Source organism: Scyliorhinus torazame, chromosome 4 (assembly GCF_047496885.1).
Source record: "Scyliorhinus torazame isolate Kashiwa2021f chromosome 4, sScyTor2.1, whole genome shotgun sequence".
Lineage (NCBI taxonomy): Eukaryota > Metazoa > Chordata > Chondrichthyes > Carcharhiniformes > Scyliorhinidae > Scyliorhinus > Scyliorhinus torazame.
Window position 1 is genome coordinate 373,520,165 of NC_092710.1, and position 22,608 is coordinate 373,542,772.

Sequence of the window (22,608 nt, forward strand, 5' to 3'; positions counted from 1 at the left end):
AACTCCACCTGAACCACCGGCTCGTCAATGTCCATCAAACTCCACCTGAACCACCGGCTCATCAATGTCCATCAAACTCCAGCAGAACCACCGGCTCATCAATGTCCATCAAACTCCAGCAGAACCACCGGCTCATCAATGTCCATCAATCTCCACCAGAAACACCGGCTCATCTGCTCGTCCATGTCCACCAAACCCCACCTGAACCACCGACTCATCAATGTCCACCAAACTCCACCTGAACCACCGGCTCATCAATGTCCATCAAACCCCACCAGAAACACCGGCTCATCTGCTCGTCAATGTCCATCAAACTCCACCAGAAACACCGGCTCATCTGCTCGTCAATGTCCATCAAACTCCACCAGAAACACCGGCTCGTCAATGTCCATCAAACTCCACCAGAAACACAGGCTCATCTGCTCGTCAATGTCCATCAAACTCCACCAGAACCACCGACTCATCAATGTCCATCAGACTCCACCAGAACCACCGACTCGTCAATGTCCATCAGACTCCACCAGAACCACCGACTCATCTGCTCGTCAATGTCCATCAAACTCCGCCAGAACCACCGGCTCATCAATGTCCATCAAACTCCACCAGAAACACAGGCTCATCAATGTCCATCAAACTCTACCTGAACCACCGACTTATCAATGTCCATCAAACTCCACCAGAACTACCGACTCGTCAATGTCCATCAAGCTCCACCAGAACCACCGGCTCATCAATGTCCATCAAACTCCACCAGAAACACCGGCTCATCAATGTCCATCAAACTCCACCTGAACCACCGACTCATTAATGTCCATCAAACTCCACCAGAACCACCGACTTATCAATGTCCATCAAGCTCCACCAGAACCACCGGCTCATCAATGTCCATCAAACTCCACCAGAAACACCGGCTCATCAATGTCCATCAAACTCCACCTGAACCACCGACTCATTAATGTCCATCAAACTCCACCAGAACCACCGACTAGTCAATGTCCATCAAACTCCACCAGAAACACCGACTCATCAATGTCCATCAAACTCCACCAGAACCACCGGCTCATCAATGTCCATCAAACTCCACCAGAACCACCGGCTCATCTGCTCGTCCACCAAACTCCACCAGAAGCACCGACTTATCAATGTCCATCAAACTCCACCAGAAACACCGGCTCATCAATGTCCATCAAACTCCACCAGAAACACCGGCTCAATGTCCATCAAACTCCACCAGAAGCACCGACTCGTCAATGTCCATCAAACTCCACCAGAACCACCGGCTCATCTGCTCGTCAATGTCCATCAAACTCCACCAGAAACACCGACTCGTCAAGGTCCATCAAACTCCACCAGAAACACCGGCTCATCAATGTCCATCAAACTCCACCAGGAGCACCGAGTCGTCAATGTCCATCAAACTTCACCAGAAACACCGGCTCATCTGCTCGTCCATGTCCACCAAACTCCACCAGAACCACCGACTCATCAATGTCCATCAAACTCCATCAGAAACACCGGCTCATCAATGTCCATCAAACTCCACCAGAAACACCGGCTCATCTGCTCGTCCATGTCCACCAAACTCCACCAGAAACACCGACTCATCAATGTCCATCACACTCCACCAGAAACACCGACTCGTCAATGTCCATCAAACTCCACCAGAAACACCGGCTCATCTGCTCGTCCATGTCCACCAAACTCCACCAGAAACACCGACTCATTAATGTCCATCAAACTCCACCAGAAACACCGACTCGTTAATGTCCATCAAACTCCACCAGAAACACCGGCTCATCAATGTCCATCAGACTCCACCAGAAACACCGGCTCATCAATGTCCATCAAACTCCACCAGAAACACCGGCTCATCTGCTCGTCAATTTCCACCAAACTCCACCAGAAACACCGACTCATCAATGTCCATCAAACTCCACCAGAAACACCGGCTCATCTGCTCGTCAATGTCCACCAAACTCCACCTGAACCACCGGCTCGTCAATATCCATCAAACTCCACCAGAACCAACGGCTCATCTGCTCTTCAATGTCCACCAAACTCCACCAGAAACACCGACTCATCAATGTCCATCAAACTCCACCTTAACACCGGCTCATCTGCTCGTCAATGTCCATCAAACTGCACCTGAACCACCGGCTCGTCAATGTCCATCAAACTCCACCAGCAACAGCGGCTCATCTGCTCGTCCATGTCCATCAAACTCCACCAGAACCACCGACTCATCGATGTCCATCAAACTCCACCAGAACCACCGACTCGTCAATGTCCATCAAACTTCACCAGAAACACCGGCTCATCTGCTCGTCCATGTCCACCAAACTCCACCAGAGCCACCGACTCATCGATGTCCATCAAACTCCACCAGAACCACCGACTCGTCAATGTCCATCAAACTCCACCAGAAACACCGGCTCATCGGCTCGTCAATGTCCATCAAACTCCGCCAGAACCACCGGCTCATCAAAGTCCATCAAACTCCACCAGAAACACCGGCTCATCAATGTCCATCAAACTCCACCTGAACCACCGACTCATTAATGTCCATCAAACTCCACCAGAACCACCGACTCGTCAATGTCCATCAAACTCCACCAGAAACACCGACTCATCAATGTCCATCAAACTCCACCAGAACCACCGGCTCATCTGCTCGTCCACCAAACTCCACCAGAAGCACCGACTCATCAATGTCCACCAAACTCCACCAGAACCACCGGCTCATCAAAGTCCATCAAACTCCACCAGAAACACCGGCTCATCAATGTCCATCAAACTCCACCTGAACCACCGACTCATTAATGTCCATCAAACTCCACCAGAACCACCGACTCATCAATGTCCATCAAACTCCACCAGAAACACCGGCTCATCAATGTCCATCAAACTCCACCAGAAGCACCGACTCGTCAATGTCCACCAAACTCCACCAGAAACACCGGCTCATCAATGTCCATCAAACTCCACCAGGAGCACCGACTCGTCAATGTCCATCAAACTGCACCAGAAACACCGGCTCATCTGCTCGTCCATGTCCACCAAACTCCACCAGAACCACCGACTCATCAATGTCCATCAAACTCCACCAGAAACACCGGCTCATCTGCTCGTCCATGTCCACCAAACTCCACCAGAAACACCGACTCATCAATATCCATCAAACTCCACCAGAAACACCGACTCATCAATGTCCATCAAACTCCACCAGAAACACCGGCTCATCTGCTCGTCCATGTCCACCAAACTCCACCAGAAACACCGGCTCATCTGCTCGTCAATGTCCATCAAACTCCACCAGAAACAGCGGCTCATCTGCTCGTCAATGACCATCAAACTCCACCAGAAACACCGGCTCATCTGCTCTTCAATGTCCACCAAATTCCAACAGAAACACCGACTCATCAATGTCCATCAAACTCCACCAGAAACACCGGCTCGTCAATGTCCATCAAACTTCACCAGAAACACCGGCTCATCTGCTCTTCAATGTCCACCAAATTCCACCAGAAACACCGACTCATCAATGTCCATCAAACTCCACCAGAAACACCGGCTCATCTGCTCGTCAATGTCCATCAAACTCCACCAGAAGCACCGGCTCATCAATGTCCATCAAACTCCACCAGAACCACCGGCTCATCAATGTCCATCAAACTCCACCAGAAACACCGGCTCATCAATGTCCATCAAACTCCACCAGAAACACCGACTCGTTAATGTCCATCAAACTCCACCAGAAACACCGGCTCAACTGCTCGTCAATGTCCACCAAACTCCACCAGAACCACCGGCTCGTCAATGTCCATCAAACTCCACCAGAAACACCGGCTCATCAATGTCCATCAAACTCCACCAGAAACACCGACTCGTTAATGTCCATCAAACTCCACCAGAAACACCGGCTCAACTGCTCGTCAATGTCCATCAAACTCCACCAGAACCACCTCGTCAATTAGCCAAGTAGGAGGTACAAAGAAGAACTAGGGAAGTCAGGAACTAATGGTGGTCTGTGAAATTAAGGAGCTGCAACTCCTCGTTGACAAGCCTGTCAACTGGAGATACTTCAGTGCCACCGAGGTAATTATTGGGCTCAACACCAGAAGCCACAGACTGGTGCGGAGTAAGGACGGAACCCTTTTGAGAGACATAGAAAACATCAGACTTCAATGGAAAGACACTTAAAAAGCTCCTAAACTGTACACGAGAGCGTGTTCAAGGAAATTTCCCAGCACTTGGAAACCCCATCACATTCAAGGGTATGGGACAAGTGCTGGTAAGTGGGATTAGTACGAGATTAGGGGTAGTGATTGTCAGTGCAGACTCGATGGGGCAAATGGCCTTTTCTGCGCTGCACAACACTACAACTCTATAATTCCCAATCAAAGATGATCATGGACTCACACCGAGCTTTTAAAAAAAATTAATTTACGGTTGCAGGTTGGATGAGCATTGATTGGTCATCCCTAGTTGCCCTTCAGAAGGTGGGGGGTGAGTTGGCTTTTTCAACCGCTGCAGTCCCTGGGGTGTAGGTACACCCAGTGTGCTGTTAGGGAGGGAGTCCCAGGATTTTGACCCAGCCACAGTGAAAGAACCACATTTGGAATACTGTGTCCAATTCTGGTCACCGCACTACCAGAAGGACGTGGAGGCTTTGGAGGGCGTCCAGAAAAGGTTTACCAGGATGTTGCCTGGTATGGAGGGTATTAGCTGTGAGGAGTGATTGAATAAACTGCGATTGTTCTTCCCAAAGAGACGGAGGCTGAGGGGTGACCTGATAGAAGTTTATAAAATTATTACGAGTATAGATGGGGTGAACAGTTGGAGGCTTTTTCCCAGGGCGGAAATGACAATTACAAGGGGGCACAAGTTCAAGGTGAGGGGGGAAAGGTTCAGTGGAGATGTGCTGGGGAAGTTTTTTACACAGAGGGTGGTGGTGGCCTGGAATGCACTGCCAAGTGAGGTAGACTTAGGCACATGAACAGACGGGGTATAGAAGGATACAGGCGGTTGGTCTAGATAGGACACGTGATCGGCACAGGCTTGGAAGCCGAAGGGCCTGTTCCTGTGCTGTATTGTTCTTTGAACGGCGATATATTTCCAAGTCAGGATGGTGAGTGACTGGGAGGGGAACCTCCAGGTGGTGGGGTTCCCAGGTATCTGCTGCTCTTGTCCTTCTAGATGTTAGTGGTCGTGGGTTTGGAACCTTGGTGAGGTACTGCAGTGCATCCTATAGATGGTACACACGGCTGCCACTGTGTGTCGGTGGTGGAGGGTTTGAATGTTTGTGGAAGGGGAGCAATCAAGCGGGGCTGTTTTGTCCTGGATGGTGTTGAGCTTCTTGAGTGTTGTTGGAGCTGCGCTCATCCAGGCAAGTGGAGAGTATTCCATCACACTCCTGACTTGTGCCTTGTAGATGGTGGACAGGCTTTGCGGGGGGGTCAGGAGGTGAGTTACTCTCCGCAGAATTCCTTGCCTTTGATCTGCCCTGGTAGCCACAGTTTTTGCTGGTCCAGTTCAGTTTCTGATCAATGGGGAATTCAGCGATGGTAATGCCATTGACTGTCAAGGGGTGAAAGTTTGATTCTCTCTTGTAGGAGATGGTCATTGCCGGGCACTTGTGTGGCGTGAATGTAACTTGCCACTTGTCAGCCCAAGCCTGGATATTGTCCAGGTCTTGCTGCATTTGGACAGGGACTGCTTCACCATCTGAGGAGTCGCGAATGGTGCGGAACATCGTGCAGTCATAGAATCATCATAGAATTTAGTTTGCAGAAGGAGGCCATTCGGCCCATCGAGTCTGCACCAGCTCTTACAAAGAGCACCCTACTGAAGCCCACGTATCTACCCTATCCCCGTAACCCAGTAACCCACACTTAACATTTTTTTGGACACTAAGGGCAATTTATCATGGTCAATCCACCTAACCCACACATTTTTGGTCTGTGGGTGGAAACCAGAGCACCCGGAGGAAACCCACGCAGACACGGGAAGAACGTGCAGACTCCGTACAGACAATGACCCAGCCGGAAATCTAACCTGGGACCTGGGACTCTGGAGCTGTGAAGCAACCATGCTAACCACTATGCTACCGTGCTGCCCATCCGTGCAGTCATCCGCAAACATCCCCACTTCCCAATTGTGATGGAAGGGAGGTCACTGATGAAGTAGCTGAAGATGGTCGGGCCGAGGACACTACCCTGAGGAACCCCCGCAGTGATGTCCTGGAGCTGAGATGATTGACCTCCAACCACCACAACCATCTTCCTTTGTGCCGGGTATGACCCCAACCAGCGGAGAGTTTCCCCCCTGATTCCCATTGGCTCCAGTTTAGCTCGGGCTCCGTGATGCCACACTCGGTCAAACGCTGCCTTGATGTCGAGGGCAGTCACTCTCACCCCACCTCTGGCATTCAGCTCTCTTGTCCATGTTTGAACCAAGGCTGTAATGAGGTCAGGAGCTGAGTGACCCTGGCGGAACCCACACTGAGCGTCCGTGGGCAGGTTATTGCTGAGTAAGTGCCGCTGGATAGCTCTGTTGATGACTCCTCCCGTCACTGTGCTGATGATGGAGAGGAGACTGATAGGGCGGTAATTGGCTGGGCTGGATTTGTCCTGTTTCTTGTGTACAGGACACACCTGGGCAATTTTCCACATTGCCGGGTAGATGTCAGTGTTGTAGCTGTACTGGAACAGCGTGGCTAGGGGTGCGGCAAGTTCTGGAGCACAAGTCTTCAGTACTATTGCCGGGATATTGTCAGGGCCCACAGCCTTTGCAGTATCCAGAGCCTTCAGCCGTTTCTTGGTATCGAGTGGAGTGAATCATATTGGCTGAAGACTGACATCTGTGATGCTGGGGACCTCCGGAGGAGACCGAGTGGATCATCCACTCAGCACTTCTGGCTGAAGATTGTTGCGAATGCCTCAGCCTTGTCTTTTGTACAGATGTGCTGGGCTCCTCCAGCATTGAGGATGGGGATATTTGTGTAGCCTCCTCCACTAGTGTCCATCACCATTCCCGTCTGGATGTGGCAGGACTGCAGAGCTTAGATCTGATGCTTTCTGCGTGGGTCTCACCCCTATAACCCAAAGATGTGCAGGGTAGGTGGACTGGTCACGCTAAATTGCCCCCACCCCCCCCCCCTCAAATCTTCATACAGCTCAGAAACTTGGGATATTTGCCAGAGACGGCACTTCAAGGCCCTGGAGAGGTACCATCAACGCTGTCTGAGACGGACTCTCCACATCAGCTGGGAGGGCAGCATACTAACATAAGTGTCCTTGCATCAGCATCGAGCATTCGAAACTCCGCTGGGCCGGCCCTGTGCTGAGGATGTCAGCGTTCCGACTGCCAAAGCCCATCTTCTTTGTCCAGCTCCACAAAGCCTTCCGAACAAGAGGAGGGCAAGGGAAGCACTTCAAAGACCCCCTGAAGGTTCACCTCAAGAAATACAACATCAGCATCACCGCCTGGGAGATTCTTGTCAGAAGAGACCTAGTTGGAGGAACCTCCCGATCGAAGGGAATTCTTCAGGAACACCGATATGAGGGACCAGAGAAAGGAATACCAGTGATCTCGAGCTCAAGGGCCAATCCCACCTCCCGGAAACACCTGCCAAGTGTGAGGACAAGGATACAGCTCTAGGACTGAGCTAATCAGCCGTGCAAGAAGCCACGGAACACGTGACCAGTGACACGGAGTTTCTTAGGTGGATGATCATAGCATTAGCGAGTGATCGCCAAAGGAGGTTCTCTGCTCTTTTGACTCTGGTCTGCTGTCCGTTTATCCCAAGCAGAACCCTTTGCAGCATTCTACCCTCAGCGGTACAGCCATCAGCCACTGTCCCTAGCACTCTCGCTATTTCACATTCAAAACCTCCCTAACTTTCCTTCAGCTTTGCAAATCAGTGAGAAACACAATGGAACATTTCAACACAAAAGGCTACTTTACCAATGTAGGTTGTTGCTAATGGGCAAAATCAAAGGTACAAAATAAACAGAGCCTAACCTATGCTCTGATCACAAGGTCCCTTGTGCCCTGCCGCAGCTGCTGACTCTGTCAGCTCACCCAGTGATACACTCTTACCTAGAGGGACGATCAAGAAGCGAATATAGTTCAGCCAGTCAGGAGTTTTGCTTGCCAATTGCTCAACAAAGAACCTCAGGATGGTGCTGAGGAAGCTCTGATCCCCCGCTACTGCCACTTTGACTGGAGGAGGCATCTGTGAGTTACAGTTACAACTGCAACAAGACAAGATGGGAGTTGAAAGTGTGAGAGACATTCCCTTACTATACTTCAAAGCTACACATTTCTTTAATAATCTTTATTGTCACAAGTAGGCTTACATTAACACTGCAATGAAGTTACTGTGTAAACCCCCATGTCGCCACATTCCGGCGCCTGTTCGGGTCACAGAGGGAGAATTCAGAATGGCCAATTCACCTAACAGCACGTCTTTCGGGACTTGTGGGAGGAAACCGGAGCACCCGGAGGAAACCCACTAATGAAGAGACTGTCAGATCTCAGCCAGGTGGATGTTTGCAGGGAGGGGCAGGTGGAATTGTATCAGTGCAAAGGTCTCTCTACTTATTTTAAGTTGGAAAGTGTGTGTCCGTGTGTTTGTGTATGTGTGTGTGCATAAACATAGAAAATAGCATCATGAGGCCATTCGGCCCTTCGAGCCTGCTCTGCCTTTCATTATGATCCTGACTGATCATCCAACTCAATAGCCTGGTCCCACTCCCACTCCCCCCACATTCTTTGATCCCCTTCGGCCCAGGAACTATGCTAATTGCTTCTTGAGTGTGAATCTGTGCATAATTTGTGTGCATGTATATGTGTACATGTGTTTGCGTGGGTCTGTGTGTGGTTACATGCTATTGTGTGTGTTTACGTGAGAGAGTATGTGCGTTTGTGTGATGCTGTGTATGAGTGTGCATGTTTGTGTGTTTGTGTGTTTACTTCAGAGAGTATGCAGGTGTTTGCATGTGCGTATGTAGGTGTTTGCATGTGCGTATGTGTGTGCATGTATATGTGCGTGTCTGTATATATGTGTGTGCATATGAGTGTGTGTGTTTATGTGGGAGAGTGTATGTTTGCGTGAGAGTGTGAGGGTGCGTGTGTGATAGTATCTGTGTGTGCGCATATCTGTGTGTGCGCATGTGTATCTGAGTGCATGTTGTGTTTGTGGAGAGTGGGGGAGTCAAGGGAAGGTTGTTGATTACCGTACTAACACTCAATGTATAGGTTCACATATCAACAACGGCTATCAATGATACCTCTAGGTGTTGCCACCTTTCTACCTCAGTATGAATCAGTAGCTTCAGAAGATGGATGGCAAAAGAGAGAAACTCAAAATTCAAGGGTGAGAATGTGATTGCAGGTGGAGATGGGTTAAGGCCACAATCAGATCCAACCATACTCTTATTGACTGGTGAAGCAGGCTCGAAATGTGTGTCACGGCGGCACAGTGGTTCGCACTGCTGTCTCACAGCGCCAGGGATCCGGGTTCGATTCCAGCCTCGGATGACTGTCTGTATGGAGTTTGCCATTCTCCCCGTGTGTGTGTGGGTTTCCTCCAGGTGCTCCGGTACCTTCCCACAGTCCAGAGATTTGCAGGCTAAGTGGAATGGCCAAGCTAAATTGCCCCTTAGTGTGCAGGTTAGGTTATGGGTTTATGGAGATAGGGCGGGGTAGACGGGCGAGTGGACAAGGGTAGAGTGCTCTTTCAAAAAAAGAGACGGTGCAGACTTGATGGGCTGAATGGCCTCCTTCTGCACTGTCGGGATCCTATAATCGGAAATGGCCTACTCTTGCTCATATTCCTCCTGATCTTATGATCTGAGTAAGCAAACACTGTTTACTCTTTACTGAGTAAATAGACTCTGTTTATTGTTTGCTGCATAAATAGACTACTGTTTGTTCAGTAAATAGACTCTGTTTACTGAGTAAATGGACTCTGTTTACTGTTTGCTGAGTAAATAGTCTGTTTACTATTGGTTTAGTAAATGGACTCTGTTTACTGTTTGTTGAGTACATAGATTCTATTTACTGTTTGCTGAGTAAATAGACTCTGTTTAATGGTTTCTGAGTAAATAAATACTGTTTACTCTTTACTGAGTAAATGGACAGACTGTTTAATGGATAAATAGAGTCTGTTTACTGTTTGCTGAGGAAACAGACTGTTTAATAGGTAAATGGACTCTGTTTACTGGTTGCTGAGTAAGCAAACACTGTTTACTCTTTACGGAGTAAATAGACTCTGTTTACTGGTTTCCGAGTAAATAAATACTGTTTACTCTTTACTGAGTAAATGGACTGTTTACAGTTTAATGCGCAAATACTCTATTTACCGTTTGCTGAGGAAATAGACTGTTTAATGCGTAAATAGACTCTGTTTACTGTTTGTTGAGGAAATAAACTGCTTAATGAGTAAATAGACTCTGTTTACTGTTTGTTGGGGAAATAGACTGTTTAATGAGTAAATAGACTCTGTTTACTGTTTGTTGAGGAAATAGACTGTTTAATGAGTAAATAGACTCTGTTTACTGTTTGTTGAGGAAATAGACCGTTTAATGCGTAAATAGACTCTGTTTACTGTTTGTTGAGGAAATAGACTGTTTAATGAGTAAATTGACTCTGTTTACTGTTTGTTGAGGAAATAGACTGTTTAATGAGTAAATAGACTCTGTTTACTGTTTGTTGAGGAAATAGACCGTTTAATGCGTAAATAGACTCTGTTTACTGTTTGTTGAGGAAATAGACTGTTTAATGAGTAAATTGACTCTGTTTACTGTTTGTTGAGGAAATAGACTGTTCAATGCGTAAATAGACTCTGTTTACTGTTTGTTGAGGAAATAGACTGTTTAATGCGTAAATAGACTCGGTTTACTGCTTGTTGAGGAAACAGACTATTTAATGGGTAAATAGACTATTTATTCTTCAACAAGTAAATAGATACTGTTTAATGAGTAACTAGATTCTATCTTGAAGACAAATCCTTGACCTGAAAGTTTAACTCTGTTTCACTCTCCTGACCTGCTGAGTATCTTCAGCATTTCCTATTTTAATTGACTCTGCTTGCTGTGTGAACAGATTCTGTTTGCTAACTAAATAGTGTATTTCCTTCAAGTTTTTTGGGGAGTTTTGTCTTGCATTCAAACCAATGGCTGTTTTCAATACTCATTCAGTTTTGATTAACAGTATGACTGTCTATTAGTTCAAGGAGCAGCAGGAATAGCTACACTGGCAATGCTGGCAGTTAGTGACCTTTTCCAGCCTCCATCAGAAGGGGTGATGGACCTTGTTCTTGGAGTGCGCAGCGTGTCTAATGAGCAGGCTCCGGGACAATGTCCAGACGTTACTGCAATGTCCCGAGGCAAGCTTTACAAAGGAGAAAGTGGGGCACAGCACGGCAGTCAGGCGCAGAGTACTCGGAGCGACTGAAGCCCAGGTGAAGAGGCGAGATTTGAGGAAGATTTTGAAAGTTGGGAGAGGTTTAGGATGAGGATTTCAGAGCATGCTAATTCAAGATATTAATTATGGATGAAAGTAGATAAGGGACCATTGCTGGGAGAATGACAATGTTGCTGAGTTTTGGAGTTCCCCATCAGATGTAACTCTCACAGTGGCTGCTGGTTACTCACAATCTCTGAATCCTGGTAACAATGGTGTTAAAGGCTGCATGGATGTCAGCCACAGAGCACGTGCAGACCATTGGCTGGCTCTTCTCATGCAGTCGTTCATACAGATACTGGAACAAAGGAGTGAATCACACAAGATACCTTTAATTAATCAACACAGCATCTTAACATCGTAAACTGTCACATGTAGTTTCTCGTCAGCGATTGTCAAACAAGATTTAACACTGAGCTACATGAGGAGACATTAGGACAGGTGGCCAAAATGTTGTTCAAATAGTGTTTTAAGGAATGTTTCAAGAAGGAAAGAGAGATAGAGAGGTGAGAAGCTGTAGGGATGGAATTCTAGAATGTAGCTGAAGATCCAGTCAGCAATTAAAATCGGGATGGTAAGAGACCAGAATTGGAGGTGAGCAGATATCGTGGAGGATTGTAGGGCAGGAGGAGGTTACAGAGATAGAGGGATAAGATCATGGAGGGATTTGAAGGTGGGAGTTTTGAATCTGAGTTGGTTCAGAGAGACAGACGGAACCAAGTTGGTGAAGCATATATTTCTGTGATAAACTTGACTCCAAAAATAAATGGATGTTTATACTGGGACAACCAGGACTCTTCCATCGTCACAGTTTCACAATGTGGGATCTCCTGGATCCTCCTTCTCAGAAAGAGCTCTCACTCAGTTTCCCCTGACCTCTCTCTCTCTGAACGAGCTCTCACTCACTTTCCCTGGACCTTCTCTCTCTCTCTCTCTGAATGAGCTCTCCCTCACTTTCCCTGGACCTTCTCTCTCTCTCTCTCTCTCAGAAAGAGCTCTCACTCAGTTTCCCTTGACCTCTCTCTCTCTGAACGAGCTCTCCCTCACTTTCCCTGGACCTTCTCTCTCTCTCTCTCAGAAAGAGCTCTCACTCAGTTTGCCTTGACCTCTCTCTCTCCGAACGAGCTCTCCCTCACTTTCCCTGGACCTTCTCTCTCTCTCTCTCAGAAAGAGCTCTCACTCACTTTCCCTGGACGTTCTCTCTCTCTCTGAATCAGCTCTCCCTCAGTCTCCCTGGACCTCTCTCTCTCTGAACGAGCTCTCACTCACTTTCCCTGGACCTTCTCTCTCTCTCTCTCTGAATGAGCTCTCCCTCAGTTTCCCTGGACCTTCTCTCTCTCTCTCTGCACGAGCTCTCCCTCAGTTTCCCTGGACCTTCTCTCTCTCTCTCAGAAAGAGCTCTCACTCAGTTTTCCATGACCTCTCTCTCTCTGAACGAGCTCCCACTCACTTTCCCTGAATGCTCTCTCTCTCTCTCTCAGAAAGAGCTCTCCCTCAGTTTCCCTGCACCTTCTTTCTCTCTCTGAATGAGCTCTCCCTCACTTTCCCTGGACCTTCTCTCTCTCTCTCTCAGAAGGAGCTCTCACTCACTTTCCCTGGACCTTCCCTCTCTCGCTGAATGAGCTCTCCCTCAGTTTCCCTTGACCTCTCTCTCTCTGAACGAGCTCTCACTCACTTTCCATGGACCTTCTCTCTCTCTCTCAGAAAGAGCTCTCACTCACTTTCCCTAGATGTTCTCTCTCTCTCTCTGAACGAGCTCCCACTCACTTTCCCTGGATGCTCTCTCTCTCTCTCTCAGAAAGAGCTCTCACTCAGTTTCCCTTGACCTCTCTCTCTCAGAAGGAGCTCTCACTCACTTTCCCTGGATCTTCCCTCTCTCGCTGAATGAGCTCTCCCTCAGTTTCCCTTGACATCTCTCTCTCTGAACGAGCTCTCACTCACTTTCCCTGGACCTTCTCTCTTTCTCTCTCTGAATGATCCCTCCCTCAGTTTCCCTGGATCCTCTCTCTCTCTCTCTCGCTGAATGAGCTCTCCCTCAGTTTCCCTGGACCTTCTCTCTCTCTCTGAACGAGCTCTCACTCACTTTCCATGGATCTTCTCTCTATCTCTCTCTCTGAATGGGGTCTCACTCACTTTCCCTGGACCTTCTCTCTCTCTCTCTCTGAATGAGCTCTCCCTCAGTTTCCCTGGACCTTCTCTCTCTCTCTCTCTGAATGAGCTCTCCCTCAGTTTCCCTGGACCTTCTCTCTCTCTCTCTCAGAAAGAGCTCTCACTCACTTTCCCTGGATGTTCTCTCTCTCTCTCTGAACGAGCTCCCACTCACTTTCCCTGGATGCTCTCTCTTTGTCTCTCAGAAAGAGCTCTCACTCAGTTTTCCATGACCTCTCTCTCTCTGAACGAGCACGCCCTCACTTTCCCTGGATGCTCTCTCTCTCTCTCTGAATGAGCTCTCCCTCAGTTTCCCAGGACATTCTCTCTCTCTCTCTCTGAATGAGCTCTCCTTCAGTTTCCCTGGACCTTCTCTCTCTCTCTCTCAGAAAGAGCTCTCACTCAGTTTCCCTGGATCTTCTCTCTCTCTGAACGAGCTCCCACTCACTTTCCCTGGACCTTCTCTCTCTCTCTCAGAAAGAGCTCTCACTCAGTTTCTCTTGACCTCTCTCTCTCTGAATGAGCGCTCTCTCACTTTCCCTGGACCTTCTCTCTATCTCTCTCTCTGAATGAGCTCTCTCTCACTTTCCCTGGATGCTCTCTCTCTCTCTCTCTGAATGAGCTCTCACTCAGTTTCCCTGGACCTTCTCTCTCTCTCTCTGAACGAGCTCTCACTCAGTTTCACTGGACCTTCACTCTCTCTCTCTCTCTCTCTGAACGAGCTCCAACTCACTTTCCCTGGACCTTCTCTCTATCTCTCTGAACGAGCTCGCCCTCAGTTTCCCTTGACCTCTCTCTCTCTGAACGTGCTCTCACTCACTTTCCCTGGACCTTCTCTCTCTCTCTCTGAACGAGCTCCCACTCACTTTCCCTGGACCTTCTCTCTCTCGCTCTGAACGAGCTCCCACTCATTTCCCTAGACCTTCTCTCTCTCTCTCTCTCTGAATGAGCTCTCCCTCACTTTCCCTGGACCTTCTCTCTCTCTCTCTCTCTGAACGAGCTCTCACTCAGTTTCCCTGGACCTTCTCTCTCTCTCTCTGAACGAGCTCCCACTCACTTTCCCTGGACCTTCTCTCTCTCTCTCTGAACGAGCTCTCACTCAGTTTCCCTGGACCTTCTCTCTCTCTGAATGAGCTCGCCCTCAGTTTCCCTGGACCTTCTCTCTCTCTCTCTCTGAACGAGCTCTCACTCACTTTCGCTGGACCTTCTCTCACTCTCTCTCTCTGAACGAGCTCTCACTCAGTTTCCATGTACCTTCTCTGTCTCTCTCTGAATGAGCTCCCACTCACTTTCCCTGGACCTTCTCTCTCTCTCTCTGAACGAGCTCTCACTCAGTTTTCCATGACCTCTCTCACTCTGAATGAGCTCTCCCTCACTTTCCCTGGACCTTCTCTCTCTCTCTCTCTTTGAATGAGCTCTCCCTCAGTTTCCCTGAACCTTCACTCTCTCTCTCTGAACGAGCTCCCACTCACTTTCCCTGGATGCTCTCTCTCTCTCTCTCTCTGAATGAGCTCTCACTCACTTTCCCTGGACCTTCTCTCTCTCTCTCTCTGAATGAGCTCTCCCTCAGTTTCCCTGGACATTCTCTCTCTCTCTCTGAATGAGCTCTCCCTCAGTCTCCCTGGACCTTCTCTCTCTCTCTCTCTGAATGAGCTCTCCCTCAGTTTCCCTTGACCTCTCTCTCTCTGAACGAGCTCTCACTCACTTTCCCTGGACCTTCTCTCTCTCTCTCTCTGAATGAGCTCTCCCTCAGTTTCCCTGGACCTTCTCTCTCTCTCTCAGAAAGAGCTCTCACTCAGTTTTCCATGACCTCTCTCTCTCTGAACGAGCTCCCACTCACTTTACCTGGATGCTCTCTCGCTCTCTCTCAGAAAGAGCTCTCACTCAGTTTCCCTTGACCTCTCTCTCTCAGAAGGAGCTCTCACTCAATTTCCCTGGATCTTCCCTCTCTCGCTGAATGAGCTCTCCCTCAGTTTCCCTTGACCTCTCTCTCTCTGAACGAGCTCTCACTCACTTTCCCTGGACCTTCTCTCTCTCTCTCTCTCTGAATGAGCTCTCCCTCAGTTTTCCATGACCTCTCTCTCTCTGAACGAGCACGCCCTCACTTTCCCTGGATGCTCTCTCTCTCTCTCTGAATGAGCTCTCCCTCAGTTTCCCAGGACATTCTCTCTCTCTCTCTCTGAATGAGCTCTCCTTCAGTTTCCCTGGACCTTCTCTCTCTCTCTCTCAGAAAGAGCTCTCACTCAGTTTCCCTGGATCTTCTCTCTCTCTGAACGAGCTCCCACTCACTTTCCCTGGACCTTCTCTCTCTCTCTCAGAAAGAGCTCTCACTCAGTTTCTCTTGACCTCTCTCTCTCTGAATGAGCGCTCTCTCACTTTCCCTGGACCTTCTCTCTATCTCTCTCTCTGAATGAGCTCTCTCTCACTTTCCCTGGATGCTCTCTCTCTCTCTCTCTGAATGAGCTCTCACTCAGTTTCCCTGGACCTTCTCTCTCTCTCTCTGAACGAGCTCTCACTCAGTTTCACTGGACCTTCACTCTCTCTCTCTCTCTCTCTGAACGAGCTCCAACTCACTTTCCCTGGACCTTCTCTCTATCTCTCTGAACGAGCTCGCCCTCAGTTTCCCTTGACCTCTCTCTCTCTGAACGTGCTCTCACTCACTTTCCCTGGACCTTCTCTCTCTCTCTCTGAACGAGCTCCCACTCACTTTCCCTGGACCTTCTCTCTCTCGCTCTGAACGAGCTCCCACTCATTTCCCTAGACCTTCTCTCTCTCTCTCTCTCTGAATGAGCTCTCCCTCACTTTCCCTGGACCTTCTCTCTCTCTCTCTCTCTGAACGAGCTCTCACTCAGTTTCCCTGGACCTTCTCTCTCTCTCTCTGAACGAGCTCCCACTCACTTTCCCTGGACCTTCTCTCTCTCTCTCTGAACGAGCTCTCACTCAGTTTCCCTGGACCTTCTCTCTCTCTGAATGAGCTCGCCCTCAGTTTCCCTGGACCTTCTCTCTCTCTCTCTCTGAACGAGCTCTCACTCACTTTCGCTGGACCTTCTCTCACTCTCTCTCTCTGAACGAGCTCTCACTCAGTTTCCATGTACCTTCTCTGTCTCTCTCTGAATGAGCTCCCACTCACTTTCCCTGGACCTTCTCTCTCTCTCTCTGAACGAGCTCTCACTCAGTTTTCCATGACCTCTCTCACTCTGAATGAGCTCTCCCTCACTTTCCCTGGACCTTCTCTCTCTCTCTCTCTTTGAATGAGCTCTCCCTCAGTTTCCCTGAACCTTCACTCTCTCTCTCTGAACGAGCTCCCACTCACTTTCCCTGGATGCTCTCTCTCTCTCTCTCTCTGAATGAGCTCTCACTCACTTTCCCTGGACCTTCTCTCTCTCTCTCTCTGAATGAGCTCTCCCTCAGTTTCCCTGGACATTCTCTCTCTCTCTCTGAATGAGCTCTCCCTCAGTCTCCCTGGACCTTCTCTCTCTCTCTCTCTGAATGAGCTCTCCCTCAGTTTCCCTTGACCTCTCTCTCTCTGAACGAGCTCTCACTCACTTTCCCTGGACCTTCTCTCTCTCTCTCTCTGAATGAGCTCTCCCTCAGTTTCCCTGGACCTTCTCTCTCTCTCTCAGAAAGAGCTCTCACTCAGTTTTCCATGACCTCTCTCTCTCTGAACGAGCTCCCACTCACTTTACCTGGATGCTCTCTCTCTCTCTCTCAGAAAGAGCTCTCACTCAGTTTCCCTTGACCTCTCTCTCTCAGAAGGAGCTCTCACTCAATTTCCCTGGATCTTCCCTCTCTCGCTGAATGAGCTCTCCCTCAGTTTCACTTGACCTCTCTCTCTCTGAACGAGCTCTCACTCACTTTCCCTGGACCTTCTCTCTCTCTCTCTCTCTGAATGAGCTCTCCCTCAGTTTCCTGTGACCTCTCTCTCTCAGAAGGAGCTCTCACTCACTTTCCCTGGACCTTCCCTCTCTCGCTGAATGAGCTCTCCCTCAGTTTCCCTTGACATCTCTCTCTCTGAACGAGCTCTCACTCACTTTCCCTGGACCTTCTCTCTCTCTCTCTCTGAATGATCCCTCCCTCAGTTTCCCTGTATCCTCTCTCTCTCTCTCTCGCTGAATGAGCTCTCCCTCAGTTTCCCTGGACCTTCTCTCTCTCTCTGAACGAGCTCTCACTCACTTTCCCTGGATCTTCTCTCTATCTCTCTCTCTGAATGAGGTCTCACTCCCTTTCCCTGGACCTTCTCTCTCTCTCTCTCTCTGAACGAGCTCTCACTCACTTTCCCTGGACCTTCTCTCTCTCTCTTTCTCTGAACGAGCTCTCACTCACTTTCCCTGGACCTTCTCTCTCTCTCTCTCTGAATGAGCTCTCCCTCAGTTTCCCTGGACCTTCTCTCTCTCTCTCTCTGAATGAGCTCTCCCTCAGTTTCCCTGGACCTTCTCTCTCTCTCTCAGAAAGAGCTCTCACTCACTTTCCCTGGATGTTCTCTCTCTCTCTCTGAACGAGCTCCCACTCACTTTCCCTGGATGCTCTCTCTTTGTCTCTCAGAAAGAGCTCTCACTCAGTTTTCCATGACCTCTCTCTCTCTGAACGAGCACGCCCTCACTTTCCCTGGATGCTCTCACTCTCTCTCTCTGAATGAGCTCTCCCTCAGTTTCCCTGGACCTTCTCTCTCTCTCTCTCTGAATGAGCTCTCACTCAGTTTCCCTGGATCTTCTCTCTCTCACTCTGAACGAGCTCCCACTCACTTTCCCTGGACCTTCCCTCTCTGAACGAGCTCCCACTCACTTTCCCTGGACCTTCTCACTCTCTCTCTCAGAAAGAGCTCTCCCTCAGTTTCCCTTGACCTCTCTCTCTCTGAATGAGCTCTCTCTCACTTTCCCTGGACCTTCTCTCTCTCTCTCAGAAAGAGCTCTCACTCAGTTTCTCTTGACCTCTCTCTCTCTGAATGAGCGCTCTCTCACATTCCCTGGACCTTCTCTCTATCTCTCTCTCTGAATGAGCTCTCTCTCACTTTCCCTGGATGCTCTCTCTCTCTCTCTCTGAATGATCCCTCCCTCAGTTTCCCTGGATCCCCTCTCTCTCTCTCTCGCTGAATGAGCTCTCCCTCAGTTTCCATGGACCTTCTCTCTCTCTCTGAACGAGCTCTCACTCACTTTCCCTGGATCTTCTCTCTATCTCTCTCTCTGAATGAGGTCTCACTCACTTTCCCTGGACCTTCTCTCTCTCTCTCTCTGAATGAGCTCTCCCTCAGTTTCCCTGGACCTTCTCTCTCTCTCTCTCTGAATGAGCTCTCCCTCAGTTTCCCTGGACCTTCTCTCTCTCTCTCAGAAAGAGCTCTCACTCACTTTCCCTGGATGTTCTCTCTCTCTCTCTCTGAACGAGCTCCCACTCACTTTCCCTGGATGCTCTCTCTCTCTCTCTCAGAAAGAGCTCTCACTCAGTTTTCCATGACCTCTCTCTCTCTGAACGAGCACGCCCTCACTTTCCCTGGATGCTCTCACACTCTCTCACTGAATGAGCTCTCCCTCAGTTTCCCAGGACATTCTCTCTCTCTCTCTCTGAATGAGCTCTCCTTCAGTTTCCCTGGACCTTCTCTCTCTCTCTCTGAATGAGCTCTCACTCAGTTTCCCTGGATCTTCTCTCTCTCACTCTGAACGAGCTCCCACTCACTTTCCCTGGATGTTCTCTCTCTCTCTCTGAACGAGCTCCCACTCACTTTCCCTGGATGCTCTCTCTCTCTCTCTCAGAAAGAGCTCTCACTCAGTTTTCCATGACCTCTCTCTCTCTGAACGAGCACGCCCTCACTTTCCCTGGATGCTCTCACTCTCTCTCTCTGAATGAGCTCTCCCTCAGTTTCCCAGGACATTCTCTCTCTCTCTCTCTGAATGAGCTCTCCTTCAGTTTCCCTGGACCTTCTCTCTCTCTCTCTCTGAATGAGCTCTCACTCAGTTTCCCTGGATCTTCACTCTCTCACTCTGAACGAGCTCCCACTCACTTTCCCTGGACCATCTCTCTCTCTGAACGAGCTCCCACTCACTTTCCCTGGACCTTCTCACTCTCTCTCTCAGAAAGAGCTCTCCCTCAGTTTCCCTTGACCTCTCTCTCTCTGAATGAGCTCTCTCTCACTTTCCCTGGACCTTCTCTCTCTCTCTCAGAAAGAGCTCTCACTCAGTTTCTCTTGACCTCTCTCTCTCTGAATGAGCGCTCACTCACTTTCCCTGGACCTTCTCTCTATCTCTCTCTCTGAATGAGCTCTCTCTCACTTTCCCTGGATGCTCTCTCTCTCTCTCTCTGAATGAGCTCTCACTCAGTTTCCCTGGACCTTCTCTCTCTCTCTCTCTCTCTCTCTGAATGAGCTCTCACTCACTTTCACTGGACCTTCACTCTCTCTCTCTCTCTCTCTGAACGAGCTCCCACTTACTTTCCCTGGACCTTCTCTCTCTGAACGAGCTCCAACTCACTTTCCCTGGACCTTCTCTCTATCTCTCTGAACGAGCTCGCCCTCAGTTTCCCTGGACCTTCTCTCTCTCGCTCTGAACGAGCTCCCACTCACTTTCCCTGGACCTTCTCTCTCTCGCTCTGAACGAGCTCCAACTCATTTCCCTGGACCTTCTCACTCTCTCTCTCTCTGAATGAGCTCTCCCTCACTTTCCCTGGACCTTCTCTCTCTCTCTCTCTCTGAACGAGCTCTCACTCAGTTTCCCTGGACCTTCTCTCTCTCTCTCTGAACGACCTCCCACTCACTTTCCCTGGACCTTCTCTCTCTATCTCTGAACGAGCTCTCACTCAGTTTCCCTGGACCTTCTCTCTCTCTGAATGAGCTCGCCCTCAGTTTCCCTGGACCTTCTCTCTCTCTCTCTCTGAACGAGCTCTCACTCACTTTCCCTGGACCATCTCTCTCTCTCTCTCTCTGAACGAGCTATCACTCAGTTTCCATGTACCTTCTCTGTCTCTCTCTGAATGAGCTCCCACTCACTTTCCCTGGACCTTCTCTCTCTCTCTCTGAACGAGCTCTCACTCAGTTTTCCATGACCTCTCTCTCTCTGAATGAGCTCTCCCTCACTTTCCCTGGACCTTCTCACTCTCTCTCTCTCTGAATGAGCTCTCCCTCACTTTCCCTGGACCTCTCTCTCTCTCTCTCTGAATGAGCTCTCCCTCAGTTTCCCTGAACCTTCACTCTCTCTCTCTGAACGAGCTCCCACTCACTTTCCCTGGATGCTCTCTCTCTCTCTCTCTGAATGAGCTCTCCCTCAGTTTGCTGGGCCTTCACTCTCTCTCTCTCAGAAAGAGCTCTCACTCACTTTCCATGGACCTTCTCTCTCTCTCTCTGAATGAGCGTTCTCTCACTTTCCCTGGACCTTCTCTCTATCTCTCTGAATGAGCTCTCTCTCACTTTCCCTGGATGCTCCCTCTCTCTCTCTCTGAATGAGCTCTCACTCAGTTTCCCTGGACCCTCTCTCTCTCTCTCTCTCTCTCTGAATGAGCTCTCACTCACTTTCCCTGGACCTTCTCTCTCTCTCTCTCTCTCTGAACGAGCTCCCACTCACTTTCCCTGGACCTTCTCTCTTTCTCTCTCTGAACGAGCTCCCACTCACTTTCCTTGGACCTTCTCTCTATCTCTCTGAACGAACTCGCCCTCAGTTTCCCTTGACCTCTCTCTCTCTGAACGAGCTCTCACTCACTTTCCCTGGACCTTCTCTCTCTCTCTCTGAACGAGCTCTCACTCACTTTCCCTGGACCTTCTGTCTCTCCCTCTGAACGAGCTCTCCCTCACTTTCCCTGGACCTTCTCTCTCTCTCTCTGAACGAGCTCTCACTCACTTTCCCTGGACCTTCTCTCTCTCCCTCTGAACGAGCTCCCACTCACTTTCCCTGGAAGCTCTCTCTCTCTCTCTCTGAACGAGCTCTCACTCACTTTCCCTGGACCTTCTGTCTCTCCCTCTGAACGAGCTCTCCCTCACTTTCCCTGGACCTTCTCTCTCTCTCTCTGAACGAGCTCTCACTCACTTTCCCTGGACCTTCTCTCTCTCCCTCTGAACGAGCTCCCACTCACTTTCCCTGGACCCTCTCTCTCTCTCTCTCTCTCTCTGAATGAGCTCTCCCTCAGTTTGCTGGACCTTCACTCTCTCTCTCTCAGAAAGAGCTCTCACTCACTTTCCCTGGACCTTCTCTCTCTCTCTCTCTGAATGAGCTCTCCCTCAGTTTCCCTTGACCTCTCTCTCTCAGAAAGAGCTCTCACTCAGTTTCCCTGGACCTTCTCTATCTCTCTCTGAATGAGCTCTCACTCAGTTTTCCATGACCTCTCTCTCTCTGAACGAGCTCCCACTCACTTTCCCTGGACCTTCCCTCTCTCTCTCTCTGAACGAGCTCGCACTCACTTTCCCTGGACCTTCTCTCTCTCTCTCTGAATGAGCTCTCACTCAGTTTTCCATGACCTCTCTCTCTCTGAATGAGCTCTCCCTCAGTTTCCCTGGACCTTCTCTCTCTCTCTCTCTGAACGAGCTCTCTCTCACTTTCCCTGGACCTTCTTTCTCTCTCTCTCTGAATGAGCTCTCACTCACTTTCCCTGGACTTTCTCTCGCTCACTCTCTGAATGAGCTCTCCCTCAGTTTCCCTGGACCTCTCTCTCTCTGAACGAGCTCTCACTCACTTTCCCTGGACCTTCTCTCTCTCTCTCTCTCTGAATGAGCTCTCACTCACTTTCCCTGGACATTTTCTCTCTCTCTCTCTGAATGAGCTCTCCCTCAGTTTCCCTGGACCTTCTCTCTCTCTCTCTCTGAACGAGCTCTCCCTCAGTTTCCCTGGACCTTCTCTCTCTCTCTCTCAGAAAGAGCTCTCACTCAGTTTTCCATGACCTCTCTCTCTCTGAATGAGCTCTCCCTCAGTTTCCCTGGACCTTCTCTCTCTCTCTCTCAGAAAGAGCTCTCACGCAGTTTTCCTTGCCCTCTCTCTCTCTGAATGAGCTCTCACTCACTTTCCCTGGACCTTCTCTCTC

The 22,608-nt window shown here is 49.5% G+C and overlaps 1 protein-coding gene across 4 annotated transcripts in view; it reads right to left on the reverse strand.

Moving 5' to 3' along the window:
• The window catches only part of LOC140411248 (phosphofurin acidic cluster sorting protein 1-like), a 911,105-nt gene that overhangs the window by 243,236 nt on the left and 645,261 nt on the right, over positions 1-22,608 (reverse strand). For all 4 annotated transcript variants that reach the window (XM_072500372.1, XM_072500373.1, XM_072500371.1 and 1 more), the window contains 2 exons: positions 11,661-11,767; positions 8,101-8,255 (listed from right to left, as the gene is read on the reverse strand). In XM_072500372.1, the coding sequence (XP_072356473.1) occupies positions 8,101-8,255; positions 11,661-11,767 (262 nt within the window). The remainder of the gene's footprint in view (positions 1-8,100; positions 8,256-11,660; positions 11,768-22,608) is intronic.